The sequence below is a fragment of the Triticum dicoccoides genome, chromosome 3A (assembly GCF_002162155.2).
Source record: "Triticum dicoccoides isolate Atlit2015 ecotype Zavitan chromosome 3A, WEW_v2.0, whole genome shotgun sequence".
Taxonomy (NCBI): Eukaryota; Viridiplantae; Streptophyta; class Magnoliopsida; order Poales; family Poaceae; genus Triticum; species Triticum dicoccoides.
The window spans coordinates 720,079,080-720,094,373 of record NC_041384.1 but is presented as its reverse complement, the minus strand read 5'-3'; the positions used below and the strand labels follow the sequence as shown (position 1 = coordinate 720,094,373).

At 46.9% G+C, this 15,294-nt stretch overlaps 3 protein-coding genes across 3 annotated transcripts; 1 reads left to right on the top strand and 2 right to left on the bottom strand.

The window, feature by feature from the left end:
- The first annotated feature begins 211 nt into the window (after positions 1 to 211).
- LOC119270468 (protein GDAP2 homolog) lies at positions 212 to 2,920 on the top strand. The gene is made up of 3 exons (XM_037552476.1): positions 212 to 535; positions 1,629 to 1,893; positions 2,479 to 2,920. Exons 1-3 carry the CDS (start codon positions 271 to 273, stop codon positions 2,726 to 2,728), a joined length of 780 nt encoding a protein of 259 aa, XP_037408373.1. The 5' UTR covers positions 212 to 270; the 3' UTR covers positions 2,729 to 2,920.
- A 70-nt stretch (positions 2,921 to 2,990) lies between these two features.
- On the bottom strand, positions 2,991 to 5,642 carry LOC119270467 (pyrroline-5-carboxylate reductase-like). Its single transcript, XM_037552475.1, has 7 exons — positions 5,400 to 5,642; positions 5,193 to 5,241; positions 4,907 to 4,998; positions 4,336 to 4,408; positions 3,738 to 3,858; positions 3,532 to 3,637; positions 2,991 to 3,302 (listed from the first exon to the last, which is right to left on the bottom strand). The coding sequence occupies exons 1-7, from the start codon at positions 5,625 to 5,627 to the stop codon at positions 3,114 to 3,116; spliced, it is 858 nt and encodes a 285-aa protein (XP_037408372.1). The 5' UTR covers positions 5,628 to 5,642; the 3' UTR covers positions 2,991 to 3,113.
- A 5,485-nt stretch (positions 5,643 to 11,127) lies between these two features.
- LOC119270466 (U-box domain-containing protein 24-like) lies at positions 11,128 to 14,654 on the bottom strand. The gene is made up of 3 exons (XM_037552474.1): positions 14,109 to 14,654; positions 13,372 to 13,672; positions 11,128 to 12,990 (listed from the first exon to the last, which is right to left on the bottom strand). Exons 1-3 carry the CDS (start codon positions 14,373 to 14,375, stop codon positions 11,531 to 11,533), a joined length of 2,028 nt encoding a protein of 675 aa, XP_037408371.1. The 5' UTR covers positions 14,376 to 14,654; the 3' UTR covers positions 11,128 to 11,530.
- Positions 14,655 to 15,294: the final 640 nt, after the last annotated feature.

Here is a 15,294-nt window from a genome sequence, read left to right as displayed (position 1 = left end):
CCAGATGACCTTGGGAGGGCTCACGAAGGAGTACTTGTTAATTATTATTTGGTCTTCATTTTTGTTTTTCAGATCAACATTCACTTTTTTTTCCTGAGACAAAGACAAACATACACATACATATACCAAGGGGGGATTCGGGTATTACATGGGCCTAAGCCAGCCCATAAAATTTCTGTGGGCTAGTCGTGTGTTGCCGGCGTGGACACATACCGCACCGCACCACATGCCGAACTGGGCTCTCGGGACTCTGGAGCAGGAGCGGCGGCCATGGCGCGCGCATCGGGCTCGGGCGGCAGCGGCGGCGGCGGCGGCGGCGGGAGCGACTTCTCCGTGATGGTGATAGGGTCCGACTTCGCGGTGGACGCCGGCGCGGCGCTCCTCACCTCCCCCGCCGACCGCGAGGAGTGGCACGACTGCGTCCCCGACCTCGGCGACGACTTCTCCGACCTCGAGGAGCTCCAGGTCGTCCGCGTGCAGGGCGCGGACAGATCCGGCCGGCCCGTCGTCCGGGTCGTCGGCAAGTTCTTCCCCGGTGCGCCAAACACCTCCCTTTACTTTCCGTCCTCTCCTCATCCTGGGATTTATCGGGTGGTATTTGGGGATTGCTGGTGCGCGTCTAGGGTTTGGTGCGAGTCATTCGACGAATTCTTTGCTGTTAGCTCTGCATTCTCGAGTAGGTATAGAGTAGAAAATGCATGCTACACTGAGGATTTCAGCATATCAGCAATTAGCCATTCTATTATGATTGGTTTTCAAAATTGAAAAAATCTGGATGTTGGAGATGCACGTTCATTTCGATAGTAATCTGCTGTGTATGTGGCTTCTTTGCTAGTGGTACCATCCCCTGTTGATCTAGTTTCTGGTTTGGTAATAGATTCAATACTGCAAATTAGTATTATTTCTCAAAATCAGTTGGCAGACTGCTGGTGTGCGTTAAGGTTTGATGCGAATCATTAATCAGTGAAGCCGTTGCGGTTAGTAGAAAATGCATGCTGCACCTAGGATTAAAGCATATCTATGTCTCAGCAATTAGCCATTCTATTGTGATTAATTGTCAAAATTGAAAAATTCTGGATGATAGAGATGCACGTTTCATGAGTGTTCATTTCGTTGGTAATCTGCTATGTATGTGGCTTCTTTGCTAGTGGTGTAGTTTCAGGTTTGATAACAGATTCAGTACTGCAAATTAGTTTCCCTCCGTCCTAAATTACTTGTCTCAGAAATGGATGTATGTAGACGTATTTGTTTACATCCATTTCTGCGACAAATAATTTGGGATGGAGCTAGTATTATTTCTCAAAAATCAGTTGGCAGACTCGAGCATACCATTTTATAAGGAAACTAGCATACCAGTTTGTATGTAGCTTATTTTCTAGTAGTGGATGGTTCCTTTCCATGTCATATTGGCCTAACTTCCCGTTGGATAATTGATTCAGTCAGTTAGCATTGTTTCCCAAAATCAGCTCACAGACACGATCACCATTTGACAAATATAGCTACCAAGAGAGCTTCACAACTTCTACTACACACTTGATGTTCCAATACTACAAGCTCTGCCGCTAATGTGATATTAGTTCCTGCCACTCCCTGTAACACTCACATGGCATTTTCTTTTGGTATTCCAGCTCCTGTTATAGATGGTGGACGTCTGAAGAGGTATGTGTTTCACAAGCTCCGCACCGAGTTGCCAGAGGGTCCATTCTGCATCTTGTACGTACACACCACTGTACAATCAGATGATAACAATCCTGGAATGACAATCTTGAGGGGGATTTATGAAGAACTTCCAGCTGAATACAAGGAAAGGCTGCAAATATTCTACTTCCTTCATCCTGGGCTTTATTCTTGGCTCGCCATGGCCACGCTAGGCAGGCTCTTCTTAAGTGGAGGGTCAGTTTTCTCTCATGCATTTCTTGATCATTAAAAATGCTCAAATATGTGGAGTTGTTTTACAATGATAGCCAGAAAACTTGCATACCATTTCACAAGGAGCTTGCTTCCAACAACATAAGGAAACTAGTAAATAATTGTATACAAGCATTATGGTTTTTGTTTACCTTCTCTGGTTTGTGAATAATTTTGCCGAATAGGTTTCCAGGGTTGTGTTGTGCCGTTCCTGAATCATAAGAAGTAATCTATACTTGTGACAGACAAATTGCAGAGACCATCAACTCATCCATTTCTTGATTTGTTACTGTTCAGTCTTGTGTACTTGACTAGATATTGTATTGATGGGAAGATACAATACTGCTGCTTTACACCATTTATGTTGAACTCATATCATCTGAGTTTGCTACTCAGAACTATTACCTCCGTACCAAAATATTAGATGTTTTGGTATGCTAAGACATTTTGGTAGCAAAACGTCTTATATTTTGGTACGGAGGTAGTAGAAGACTGCTCACTCCTAGTGCAGCCACACTGTAGTCACCTTTCAGTATATACTTCCTCACTCATATTGGTTGTCTATTGCAGGTTGTATTGGAAAATCAAGTATGTTAGTCGGCTGGAGTATCTATGGGGGGACATCAAAAAGGGTGAAGTTGAGATTCCAGATTTTGTTACTGAACATGACAAGATCCTTGAGCACCGACCATTGACAGACTATGGTATAGAACCTGATCCCCTGCATCTCGCTGATATACCTGCTGCGGGGTACTCGCTTGGTAGGTATGAAGACAAATGGTCTCCGGAAGATCGTTGGCATTCTCGCAATTACATGTGACATTTTGGTGCTGTTGAAGGCTTTGTAAGTTCTCTGTATATATATGTCATAGCAAATGGCGATGCACACCGGATTGTAATGGAAACTTTGTTCATAATAAGGTAGTGTCTTGAATTGTGGGCGTGTATGACATATTTGTAGAGACAATACCAAATGGATGACAGATTGAGCATACAAAATGATGTGATTTAATGTTGTCTTGAGTGTCAGATGAGCACTTGGTTTCTGTGTATGCAAGCACAGGTTTGTAACATCACACAGCTAGACCAGGAAAATTTATCGATAACTTGTTTGGAGTCTGAGATTAAGATCTCATAAATCATGTCCACCATTTTATTCTGGAATTGTAGCAAAACTAACAATGGCTACCAGGATTATAAGAGGACTAATTTTTCGAGAGCTCTCGGCATCTTGTTGTGGCAGCAACAACGGCATTTATCAGTGTGCCACGAAACGAACCCTTCTCGAGCTCATGAACACCAGCTATGGTAGTTCCTGCAGGGGAAGTGACCTGATCCTTCAGCTGCCCTGGATGTTTACCCGTCTCGCTAACCATGGTTGCAGCACCTAGCACCTAAACAACAGATCATATGACAAAAAGAGGTAATGAGAAAATGTAGAAGATCAACAAATGACAAAAACAGGATACTGCAAAATTGAGATCAGAACATCATAATTGTTGATATGGTAAAATGCAATTAATCATAATGCGCAAAGGAACTATACACATCCCAGTTTAATAATTATGCAAGATAATGTCCAAAGGACTATGTAAAATAACAGAATATGGAATGGATACGTACTGTCTGAGCTGCAAGACCAAGAGCAAGATCCCGAGGAAGCCCAGCAGCAACTCCACCATCAGCCATGGCCTCTATTGCCAAGAAAATGTAGGCCGGACCACTACCACTGTATTCAAATATATGGAAATGCATGTTAATTCTTGAGCCAATCATGGCCTACTCTTGGCATTGCTTCCTTAAAGTTTCATATAGAATATGTCACATACCTCAAGCCAGTAACCGCATCAAAATATTTTTCTTCAGCTGTCCAAACTTTTCCAATGGCACTAAATAAGCTTTTGACACGGTTTTCATCATTCTCGGTAGCCGTCTCTCCCAGACACATCACTAAGTACATGAAACAACATCAGCAAGAAACATATGTGTAAAAAATGGCATGTTTCTAGTGATACTACCTCCATTTAGTAATTCCACCGGCAATAAAATTTCTACCAATAATAGAGATTCATAACATCACAGAATGGTAGCCATTTTACTGGAAAAACAAAAGTAGATAATGTGTTGCACGTTTCAAATTTCAAATTTACATATGTAGATAATAATGAATCAATAAAGCAGACCGACTTTTGAAGATTCTAAAAGTAAAATCCTTGACATTTCAGTTAGGTAAACCTTGTTATTTCATTAGAGACACTAGAAATAGAAAAGAAATTAGAGTTCACTTTTTTCTCAAGGTATCACTAATGGGAGATCACCACACAATTCTGGTCAACTGATAGCTTCACGATATCAGCATTATGTGTGTAGTTGATAGATTACAAGACAGGAAGTAAGTTTACAGAAGACAGATCTGCATATGTTTACCTGATGCTGCTTGTCCGACAGCAGAGGGAGTGTTTGGCATTACTCTAATAATTCTGCGCTGACCAGACCAATCCTGGGATTAAAAGAGCAAAAAAACCATAAGACAAAAACAGTCATACTATGTTAAGTAACTCAAGTGGTAGTCTTATTCTTAGGCAAAATAGTGCATGGCTCAACTTTGGTACTTGTATGGAGGGTAATTTTACAAACGTCTAGTCGTGGTAACTGCTTTTATTTTGGCAAATGGAGTACATGGTAAGGTGAACTTTACAAATCTAGTCATAGCTCCGCAAACTATATACATGGAGTATCAGCTTGGTAAGTTGTACTTAAAAAATTGCAATCTGAGATCAGGATTTAATACTGCAAATAAATCTAAAGACAGGGAAAAAAAAAGGAGCTCGCGTGAAGCGAGATGTTTCTTGTCCAGCTCAACCCATATACAGAAACATGGCATCAGTTGGCTTCTTCACGATTGGAATATAGCTAGAAATTATATCATGCAGTGAATACCCTGAATCACCAGTTAAGAAAGGAAAGCTGAGTAAACCCTGAATGCACACTGACTGACCTGCAAATCTTTCATCTTGATGCCCGCAGCAATGGAGACCAGAAGCTTTTCTTCAGACAGCAAGGGCTTGAGCTCAACCAGAACCTGCTTGACTGCAATTTCATATGTCGGTAATCTCATGAGCGCACAGAAGTAAAAGCCCAAATTGTTAAATATGAGGCATCAGTGGTTGCTTTCAGTCTTTGAGTAACTGGCAAATGCCATGTCCGGAGAGCGTTTGCGAGACGCATCGGTGATTGATTGATTGCCTTCAGGGGCTGATGAAAATACTAGTGAGCACACTTACCAATCTGGGGCTTGACGGAGATGACGATCACATCGCTGTCGTCGACAACCTGAGACGAGAAGGAAAAAAAATCATCACGTGAGACACGGAGTGGCTTTCAAGCATGAACACGTGACAGACAGACAGACAGAGATGCTTGGCTGCTTCGAGTACAGGGGGAGGGGGGAGGGCGAGGTCAAGCAGATGGGGGAGGAGCAGGAGATGGACCTGGGCGTTGGATGCGAGGATGGTGGCGCCGAGGGAGGCGAAGGCGGCGCCGCGCTCGGGGCGGCGGTGGGGCGCGGTGCGGACGGCGGAGGCCGGGAGGACGCCCGACGCCGCGACGCCGCGCGCGATGCTCTCGGCCAGGTTCCCCGCGCCGATGAAGCCCAGGCGGAACGCGTCGCCGCCGCTCGCGGGGGCGGGCGCGGCGGGCTGGGGGGGCGCCGCCGCCATTGCGAGGATTGGGGGGGAGGGAGGGCGCGGCGGCTGGAGGCTGTGTTGGGAGGGAGGTTGTTGCTGGCAGGCACACGGGTCTGACGGAGGACTCGGGTGGAACGCTGGGCTTTTGCGCTTTCTTCGTCGGCCTCGGACGGGTCCGTGGCTTTGGATACGGAGCCAAGCGCGGGGCGACACGAAGCGGCCGGACGTGGTGCCGCTTTCCGCTGCCGCCGTTTGGAACTTTGGATGCTGACCCGCCATCATTTTGTCAACGAAATATCTGGACTGTTTGGTGTGTTTGTTTGTTTGTTTGTTTGTTTGGATGGACACCTGAGCGGCTCAGCCTTTGCAACGTTGCACGCCACAAAATCTATGCAGAGCAAACATATCTTTTTTTTCAATTTTTATGATAATATGTGCTCATCCATCTATATATATTATAAGGATTATTATAGTACAAACCATGTACATACAAACCTGGCAAAACCAATAAAATAATCAACCGCAAAAAAAACCAAAAAAATAGCAGAACACAAGCCTTTCCACGAAGGAACACCGGTTAAGAAGTAAGAGTGCAAACAAGACCCAAGAAAACCTCTGAGCTTGACACCAACGCTCATCATCTGACTTTGGCACCACCACAGCGGCCACCAAACAAAAGAAAAATGACGGATCACCTTCCCACTCGAGCTCGACACAGCTCCATCACTGATAAGCAGTTTTGCGGACCTCCAAGGTGGCTCGCCAAAGGTGAAACCATTACCGTCGAACGAATCAGACTGAGGCAACACCCCAGACACGCCATCCAACTCCAGATCTGACACCCCCACATGACTAAGACGTCGGAGGAGGAAATCATACCTGCCATCCACATACCATGAACTCAGCATGAGATCCACCATCTTCCAGATGCCGCCGATGTAGACCCACAATCTGCATCCGCTCCTAGACTACCTCCCAAACTCCGCGCCGGCATTGGAGCAAATGTCGTCGTGATGGCGAGGCCCGAGGACACATGTCCACCACGAGGATGCCGCCGCCGCACCATCCTTATTTGAACAAACTTGATTCCAAATCCATCTCCAACCATAGGACCGATCACCTCGGCGGAGTAGGATTTGAGAAAACTTTATTCAGCACCGTCATCGCCGCCGCCGAAGCCAAGACGATGAACAACCTAAAAACTAAGCTACTTTGGCCGAAAACTACCCACACGTGTGGATCCGGCGACACCCCTCACCACCGACGACCGAGGTCATCAGCAGAGGGGAGCCGCCAGAGGACGGCGACCAAGAAAGCCCGTGACGGCGGGCACTGGCGAGAGAACGATACACATACACAGCGCTATCTGAACAAACACATCTAGCCGCTCGATTAGCGGTACACACAACTATACACATAATTTTGTACAGTATTGCCTCTGTCCCAATTTATTTGTCTTAAATTTATCTAGATATATCCGTATTGACAAATCTAAGATAAGTAATTACTAACTAGGGATGGACGGAGTGGTATATATGCTCTAGACTATCTAATCTTCACGCGGAAAACTTGACTTTACTACTCCTCTTCACATAAGACGTTGTAGACAAATCAGATATCATTCAAAACAATTCGATGTCAGCTGTCTGAAACGTTTTATAAAAGTAAACGGAGGGAGTAGTAAAGTGCTCTTGTGCACTGCAGCACATAAGCACCTACTGTGAACAGTAATTTGAAAATAATGGTAAAAGGTTTTAGAAAATAAAAAAAAGTTGGCATACATTGATGAATGTGTTGACTGCCTGTAAAATTTCATCATAGAACAACATTTGTGGAAGTCCTGGCAAAAAACAAAATCAATGCTTTAAAAATTAGCATATTTAAAGCATTGATTTTTTTTCATACCACGATTTCCACGAGTGCCATTTCATGATGAAACTTTGCAAGTGCTCTAAAAATTCATTAATGCTTGCCACAAAAAAGTCAGTTTTGTTTGAATTATTTTACCATTTTTTTTGAATTTACTGTCCATCCAAGTTCAACTGTGCTTGGGAGCAAATACTTTGCGTCCACTTTACTAATGCTTGCCTCTCAAGCCCTCCTCTTTACATGATGGATTTGTTATCCTTCATGATGGTTATGGTACCATAGGGAATTCAATAAAGATGGGAATGCTTCCTTGGAGGAGTGAACCTAAAAGGAATTATCACCTCATTAATTGGTCAAAATGTTTTCGCCTTAAAGACCGCGGGGGTCTAGGGGTGATCAATTCTAAATTAATGAATATATCTCTCATGGCTAGATGGGAAACTTTATTCTGGTCAAGATTGCTTATGAAAATCAATCATGCTTGCTAAGTATATGTGTGCTTAAGACATTTTCTCTTCCTCAAGGTAGGGCAACTCTCAGTTATAATGTACTTTCTCCGTTCGAAAATACTTGAGAAATGAATGTATCTAAACGTATTTTAGTTCTGGATACATCTATTTTTATTCAATTCCGCGACAAATAATTCCAGACGAAGGGAGTAGCTAACATCATATTAAACACTACTTTATCATGGGGTCAAACCATTCCATGGGCGATGGGTGACTACCTGTTTTTGGATGGATCGGTGGCTGGGTGACACCACTCTCAAGGATCATTTCCCGTCCACGTTCGCTATGCATGATTACCCTGCAATTTTGGTGTCATACTGAACTTTTGCCCGTCCTTCGATCAAGAAGATACGTCCCAATGAAACTCAACATAATTGATCTTCTATACTCCATCCCTTGGTCTCCTGAGCCGTTTGATTCTTACTCTTCCAACTCCATGCACAGCAAACTATCCCAAACGACATACGTTGGCCTTCTAGACTCCATCTTTATGGCTTGTTCGGTTGGAGGGGATTGATGGGGATTAAATCCCCTAAAAGGCAAAATCCCCCTCAATCCCCTACAGTTATCTTCAATCTTCTTGGAGAGATGATTAATCGAACAAGGCCTTAAGAAGAATTGGAAATGCCAACTCTCTCCCAAGCCAACGATTTTCGTTTTGCATCTTACCAAGGGCTGGTTGCCATCCAATGGTCCAACTGTCAGATTCTTAAAACAGGATGCACCGTCGGATGGGTGATGTGTCTTGCGACTTGCTTGAGAATGCTAACCACGTTTTTTTCCTAACGCGTCCCAGCTAAGTCCGTCTAGTTTCTGTGAGATTTTTGGGTGCACTTGCAACCCTAGAAACTTGTTATATTTCTTTGCTTTCTATGAGTAACTTGTTGAATAGTCCATTCACATCAATTAATTTCCTTTTGCGGCTGCTTATTGTGCTTGTGGAATGTTATGAAAAATTGTATAATTGAACTACCTAAGCACCATACTAATATTATCTTCAAAATTTTGGCCAAACGAAATCATGCAGCAATGCAGTCTCTTATGGGGCGCCTTAGAGATCTACACGCTGCAGTAGCACACCCTCCACCCCCACGCACATACCACACCAAAGATAGCTTGTTTATTAGCTCCTTGTATTTGTAGTTAGTCTTTGCTTTTGTGCGAGCTATTTTTGTAGAGATGATATCCGCAGCTAGACTCCCATGTACCTTGTTGCCTAGCTTCGGCCGACACTATGATGTCTTTGGTCTAAAAAATTGCAACTCGGTGAAAACCTAGTTCTATCGCCACCTCAAGAACTTTGAAAGAAGCACTAGTTTTGGCCTCGAGAGGGGCAATGCAGGTGCTCCACTTTGGGGTGGAGAGGGCATTGTCGAGCTCACCCGTGATGTGATTTGTTGCTCCGGTATCTGCGTACCAGTTTGTATCAATGCCATAGGAGTCGGTTACGGCATTTGCCTCCTTCTCATACTCATCATCTTCGTATCGATCCCAGCATGCACGAGCACCTCCTCAATGATGCTTGAGACAGATTTGGCACTCGGGATAGTCCCGGTGCGTTGGGCGCTGCTGTTGTTGTTGTTGGGGACGCCCACCTCGAGCCCCCCTGTTGCTGTTGTTTGGGGCGGACGGAGAGTGCCTTCCTCGCCCGCGCCCCCTGGTTCCGCGAGCACGACCCCTGGGCCTGTACTGGCCACGGCCCCTGTACGCCAGATTGGCCAAGGTGTTGAAGCCGGCCTCACCTCCATCTCCCAGCATCTTCATGCGCTGGTCGAAAGCGGCGATCTGAGCGAAGAGCTCGTCAGCGTTGATGGAGGTCTTGACAGCGCCAATGGCCGCCACTACAGGGTCGTAGTCACGATCTAATCCAGCGAGTACGTAGTCCACCATCTCTGGATCGGAGACCGGACGCCCTGCCGCCGCAAGTTCATCCCCGAAGCTCTTCATCTTGGAGATGTAGGCGCTACTGGACATGGTGCCTTTCTTCGTCGTGGTGATGGCGATCCTCAAGTTCGTGATGTGGGATTGAGACTGCGATTCAAACAGAGTAGTAATCCCGGTCCACAAATAATAGGTGTTTTCCTTACCGACGAACTGCGCCAGGACTTCTTTGGAGAGGGAGTTCATCAAGTAGCTGAGGACCTGCTGGTCCTTTGATAGCCATGGCCCATAAAGTGGATTGGGTACCACTTTCATGGTCTTGTCCGACTTCTGCTGCTCCACCGTGGCCGGGGGCGCTGCGCCAGTTCCATCCAGGAGCCCCGTAACCTGCGCTCCTCGCAGGCCGGGCATGACCTGGGCCTTCCACAAGAGGTAGTTCCCCTTGGTGAGCTTTTCGGCCGGCGGAGGTCCAAGGTTGAGGACGATCGGGGCCGAGCTGGAAGACATGGCGATGGGGATTGCTTCTGGTAGCTAGATCGGGAAGAGAATAGGCTCGCGTTCCTACTCTCCAGGAGGAGAGCCGCGTGGGTATTTATTGATCTGGGCGTAATATGCCGTAAGGTACAAGAAGCAGTCGATCGCTAGGATACAACTGTCGTACAGGAGACCAGGATGAATACGAGAGAAGGAGAGAGTAGAGATAGATACAGATGAGATTACAATAGCAGGTTTAAACTATTTCTAACAGATCCAAGAGATCGGAAGTCCTTAATAGTCATTGGTGATCGTACATTGGCAAGTCCTCGGAGGGAATTTTTTTTGGAAATGTTATCTGGCGACCGTTCCTCCGGAGGAAATCCCCAGCGAAGCCTCTCATAGCCGCCTCTCATAGCCACAGGATCAAGATCTGATGGTGGCAGTTTTCAGATGAAAAATACACTATAATCAACAAAATATCATGCTTTAAGACAAAAATGCGACCCCAAAACACTAAACTACGAACCGCGTCATTCACAAATGTCCTCCTGGCCAGCAAACGTTCGCTGGCTATTGCAGTCCAAAAAATAAAATCTGCACGCAATCCCTCGTCCACAGGTCTCTCCTAGATACAGGAGATGTTTCAACTAGAAGATCTGGAACCTGGGGGGTGGCAATTACTTAGATGAAACGGCTGCAAGGGCGTTCGCTGGGAGTTCCTTCCCAGCGAACATTCGCCAATTAGCATTATCGAATGAAAAAAAAAAAGTCAAGCAACTTGCGCTGCCCGAGCGGCTGTCTGCAATCATGGATTCTTAGTAGCTCAATTTACAATCACTGGGAGTCGAACAAATGTGCTGTACAAAACAATGGTTGCATGTATATATCTACATATCAATGAAGTATCTCTCGCTGAACATATAATTAACCTAAGCTATAAAACTTGCATCTTTCTCTCATCGGAGTCACACACTCCTTTAACTAACCAAAAATGAGCAGGAAAATACAGAACAGCCATTGACACTACTGCAATAACAAAATCTCCCTTTAGAGATAATTCGGGAGATCGATAAACATCTTGCTTGACAAAGGAGATGTTGCACTTCAAACATCCTGTCAAGTATATGTATCAGGCATCCTTCAAGGGGCACCGGTGGTTGCCCAGGTCATTCAACCAGCATCACTGCACAACGGCTATGCTTAAAAGTAGCTGGACTGCGTTTGCAGCAGCTGAAGGTGAGCAAGGATCCTGCCAATCATCGGTTTCAGGACAGGGTCGCCTTTCTGAGCGAGATTGATGAGCAGAGCCTGCGCGATCCCGCCGTACTGCTCTCTGTGCTCTTCGAGACGGAAGATCCTCTCCAGTATCCATATCGCCTTGTCCTGGGAGGTCAACTCGCCTGCTTCAGCGACTCTCAGCAGAGCGTGGACACCCGATGCTTTCTCTATCACCCTGCTCCCGTTCTCCCAGATCTCGTCCTGCACGAGGGTAGCCAGCGCTTCCAGCACAGATCCATCTGCTTCTCGCTCTTCGCCTTCTAGTATTTGGACCAGTGGGTTGACAGCACCAGCTTTTGCCAAGCAGAAAGTACTTTTGACAGTGCACTGGTAATCATGAACTATGCAGTAAGATTCAGCTGATGGGGGAACACAAAGCCACCTTGGGGATTTTGCCTTGCGTAATGCTACTGAATTCTGTGACAGTTGAGCCAAGGATGTCGCTGACTTAGACTTTGCCTTTACTGATCCTTCTGAAAGCAGCTTGACGAGCCAAGGAACTACCCCATGTCCAACTGCTAAGCTTTGTAGTTTCTTATCCCAAGAAACAGTGAACCTGGTTAACACACCAGCAATGCCCTCAAGTAACCACATTTTTTGTGGCGACGGAGATGCTGAGATGTTTGCCTCCAATAAGGAGATCAAAACTGGAAGCAAGTTTGCTTGTGTGAGAAACTTTGTGATATTCTTATCTGCCACCGGGAGGTTACTTAGGACACCAACAGCTGCAGCCTTTTCGGCAATCCCAGGTGTAGGAGAAGCAATAATCTTCACTAAGATATCAAGATGGGTCTCCCTGATCTGTTCGGCCAATTCTTGTGAAGCATCTTTCGATAGATGGAACATTAAATTCAAAGCAGCAACTTTGATGCCAACATTCTTTTCTCTAAGGAATGGCAGGAGGAGCTGCACTCCACCATTTTGTCTAATTTTAGCTCTAGCCCTCTTAGCGTTTGTGTGCCCACAAATACTATTGAGGGCCCTTAAAAGATGAAGCTGAATTACTGGACACGATAAGTTAAGAAGTGAGAGCATCTGAGGAGCTGCATCCCTATGTAGGAGGATACAATCAGATTGTGCTATAGTTGAGAGTATAGCTGCCGCTGGCTCTCTAAGGGTCATGAGCACTGACGTGACCGAGCAAAGGAGTTGAAGCAGTGATCCAGTTATGCCACAATTTATCAAAAGTTCTGCGTTTTGCAGAGAGCTAGAGAGATTACGCAAGGCGGCTAGGGCTGAGTGCTTGGCTTCATGGTTTCCAGATTTAAACATCTCCACAAGGGGCTCGACTGCTCCATCTTCTCCAAGGGAGGATTTCATCTGTTCAGAGAGGAACATCTTAGAAATAGCGGTTGCCATGAGGATCTTGTTCATATCTGAACCTGTAAAATCAGAAAATAAACCTTAAAACATCATTGTAGCTAGATGACACACAGCTGCGCTGAAGTAAGGGGGGATTCAACTAATCAGATTAATTTCGAAGTCTTGTCCTGTTTCTTCTCACAGTTCTGGGTTGCACTCTATTATTACTCATGGCATTATTTTTCATGGTTTTACATGACCTCGTCTTCAATTTTATGGCTTGGATCTCACATGTGCATTTTGAGAAGCTCTTAATTGGTTAATCAAATAGGAAGGGTGAAGCTCATAACCCCCTGATTTTGAAGAATGCCAGTATAACTCACACTTACATATGCTAGAACATGGCAGTGTGCTTATAAAAAAATGGCCGTGTGATGCAGAGTGTAGAATAATTAAAATACCTTCTTTCAGGTAATGTATCAATGGTCGAAAATAGCCAGCCTCTGCCATGAGCAGCACATTTTGTGGGTTGCAAGACAAAATGTGCAGCAACTTCTCTGCGTCATCATAGGTGCCTGATTCATGTGCATTCCGCAGCGTGACCAGCATCACTATGCATCCTTTGATCCTGCCAATCCTCTGCCGGACCTGTGGAATATCTGACAAATCCAATAGCAGCACAATTGCTTCCATTCTCTCGTCGACATCTCTAGATAAGGAGCGTACGATGCTTGAAAGCGCATCAATGCTTGCCATCCTCTCCTGCAAAGCCATGCGGAAAATACAATCATATTGGGAAGCATGATCGGGTTCGTTATTTATTGTACTCTGATGATCAACTACTAGTCTTCAACCATCATATTCTGCAAAATGAAAAACTTATATAATCAAGTACTCCTAGTCATATCCTTATTGTCAGAAAATATATGACCCTGTCAAGGCTGTAGACACAGGCAACTGGCAGAGCAAGCTGTCGATTGCAAGCCCCTGTGCCGTGCGGCGAGCGGTTGGGCACAGGTCGAAATTCCTACAGCTCTCAACTATGAAGACACTCCGTGTTTCCATGATCCAAGACAACACTAAATGCAGCCTCCAAATTCCCCAAGAAGCGGACATTCAAGGCCATCCGTCCACGAGCATACCATCGAACACATAGGGTGCACGGCCACAAGAGGCCAAACAGAGGCCGCTCGCTCACCTTGGTCTCGCCGCCGGCGCAGCCCGCGAGGCGCCGCAGCGCGGCCATGACGAGGACCCTGACCTCGGGGTCCCCGGCGCCAGCGAGCCGCGCGAGCAGCGCCGGCACCAGGACCCCATCATCCTCGTCGCCGCCGAGCCTCCCCTCCTCGGCCAGCGCGGCTACCTCCCGCGCCACGGCGCCGAGCTCGGGCTCGGCGCCGTTCTTGACGCGCACCAGGAGGTCCTCCACGTCCACCGCCGCCCGGCGGCCCGCCCCCGGCGGCATCGCGGCGCACCCAAGAAGCGAACGGCACTGTCTCTAACTGTAACTGTATAGCTGGCACCCGTGCGGACGCGGAGGTCGGCCGTGACTTCTGCGGCCGGCTGTGGCGTAGCAGCAGGAGGTGTGGGCGTGGTATAGCGAGCGGAGGAGGGGGGAAGGGGGAAGAAGAAGAGGTCAAGTCGTCCATGGGGGAGGGGAGGCGACCAGCCCGAGGCTGGGAGGCGCCGGCGGTCGCTGTCTGTCCGCCTCAGCTTTCCGGTTTTCGCGACGCGCAGCGAGTGAAGTGAGCGAGACGGGATAGCTCATCGCGTGTTTAATCGGTTTACGACCGAGTCGGACGACAGGATGCTGCCTCGTATAGCCCCGACCCGTAAGTGTTTTATAGTGGCCCGGAAACCACCCCCTCCCCTCGCGCAGTATAACTACGGGTTCGCGGTGAGTATATGGGGCCGCAATCCCTCCTCTCCCCTCTCAAATTCTCGCCGCTGGTGACTCCAATCCGCCGCCACAGTCCACCATGTGGCGTGGGATGTGGAGCTCGGGCCGCCGTGCCAGCGGTCGCGACGATCCCGAGTGGCAGCGGTGTGTCGAAGCCGACGACGCGAGGAAGCGAGATGTCCGGAAGTACACGAGCCATGGCCTATAGCCGCCGCGCCGGCGGTCACGATGATCTCGAGTGGCAGCGGTGCGTCAAAGCCGACGGCGCGAGGAAGCGAGATGTCCGGAAGTACACGAACCGTGTCCTAGAGCCGCCACCGTCGCTCCTCTCATGCAGCCCTTGTGACTTTGTTTTCATTATAAGGAATATAACCATCTGAGCTACACTCGATTCGCTTGAAATATTAGAATTTTAGTGTCATTTTCTGATGTCGGATGAGGCAATAGGCGGATCCTTCTATTTCACCACAAAACATTGGGTCTT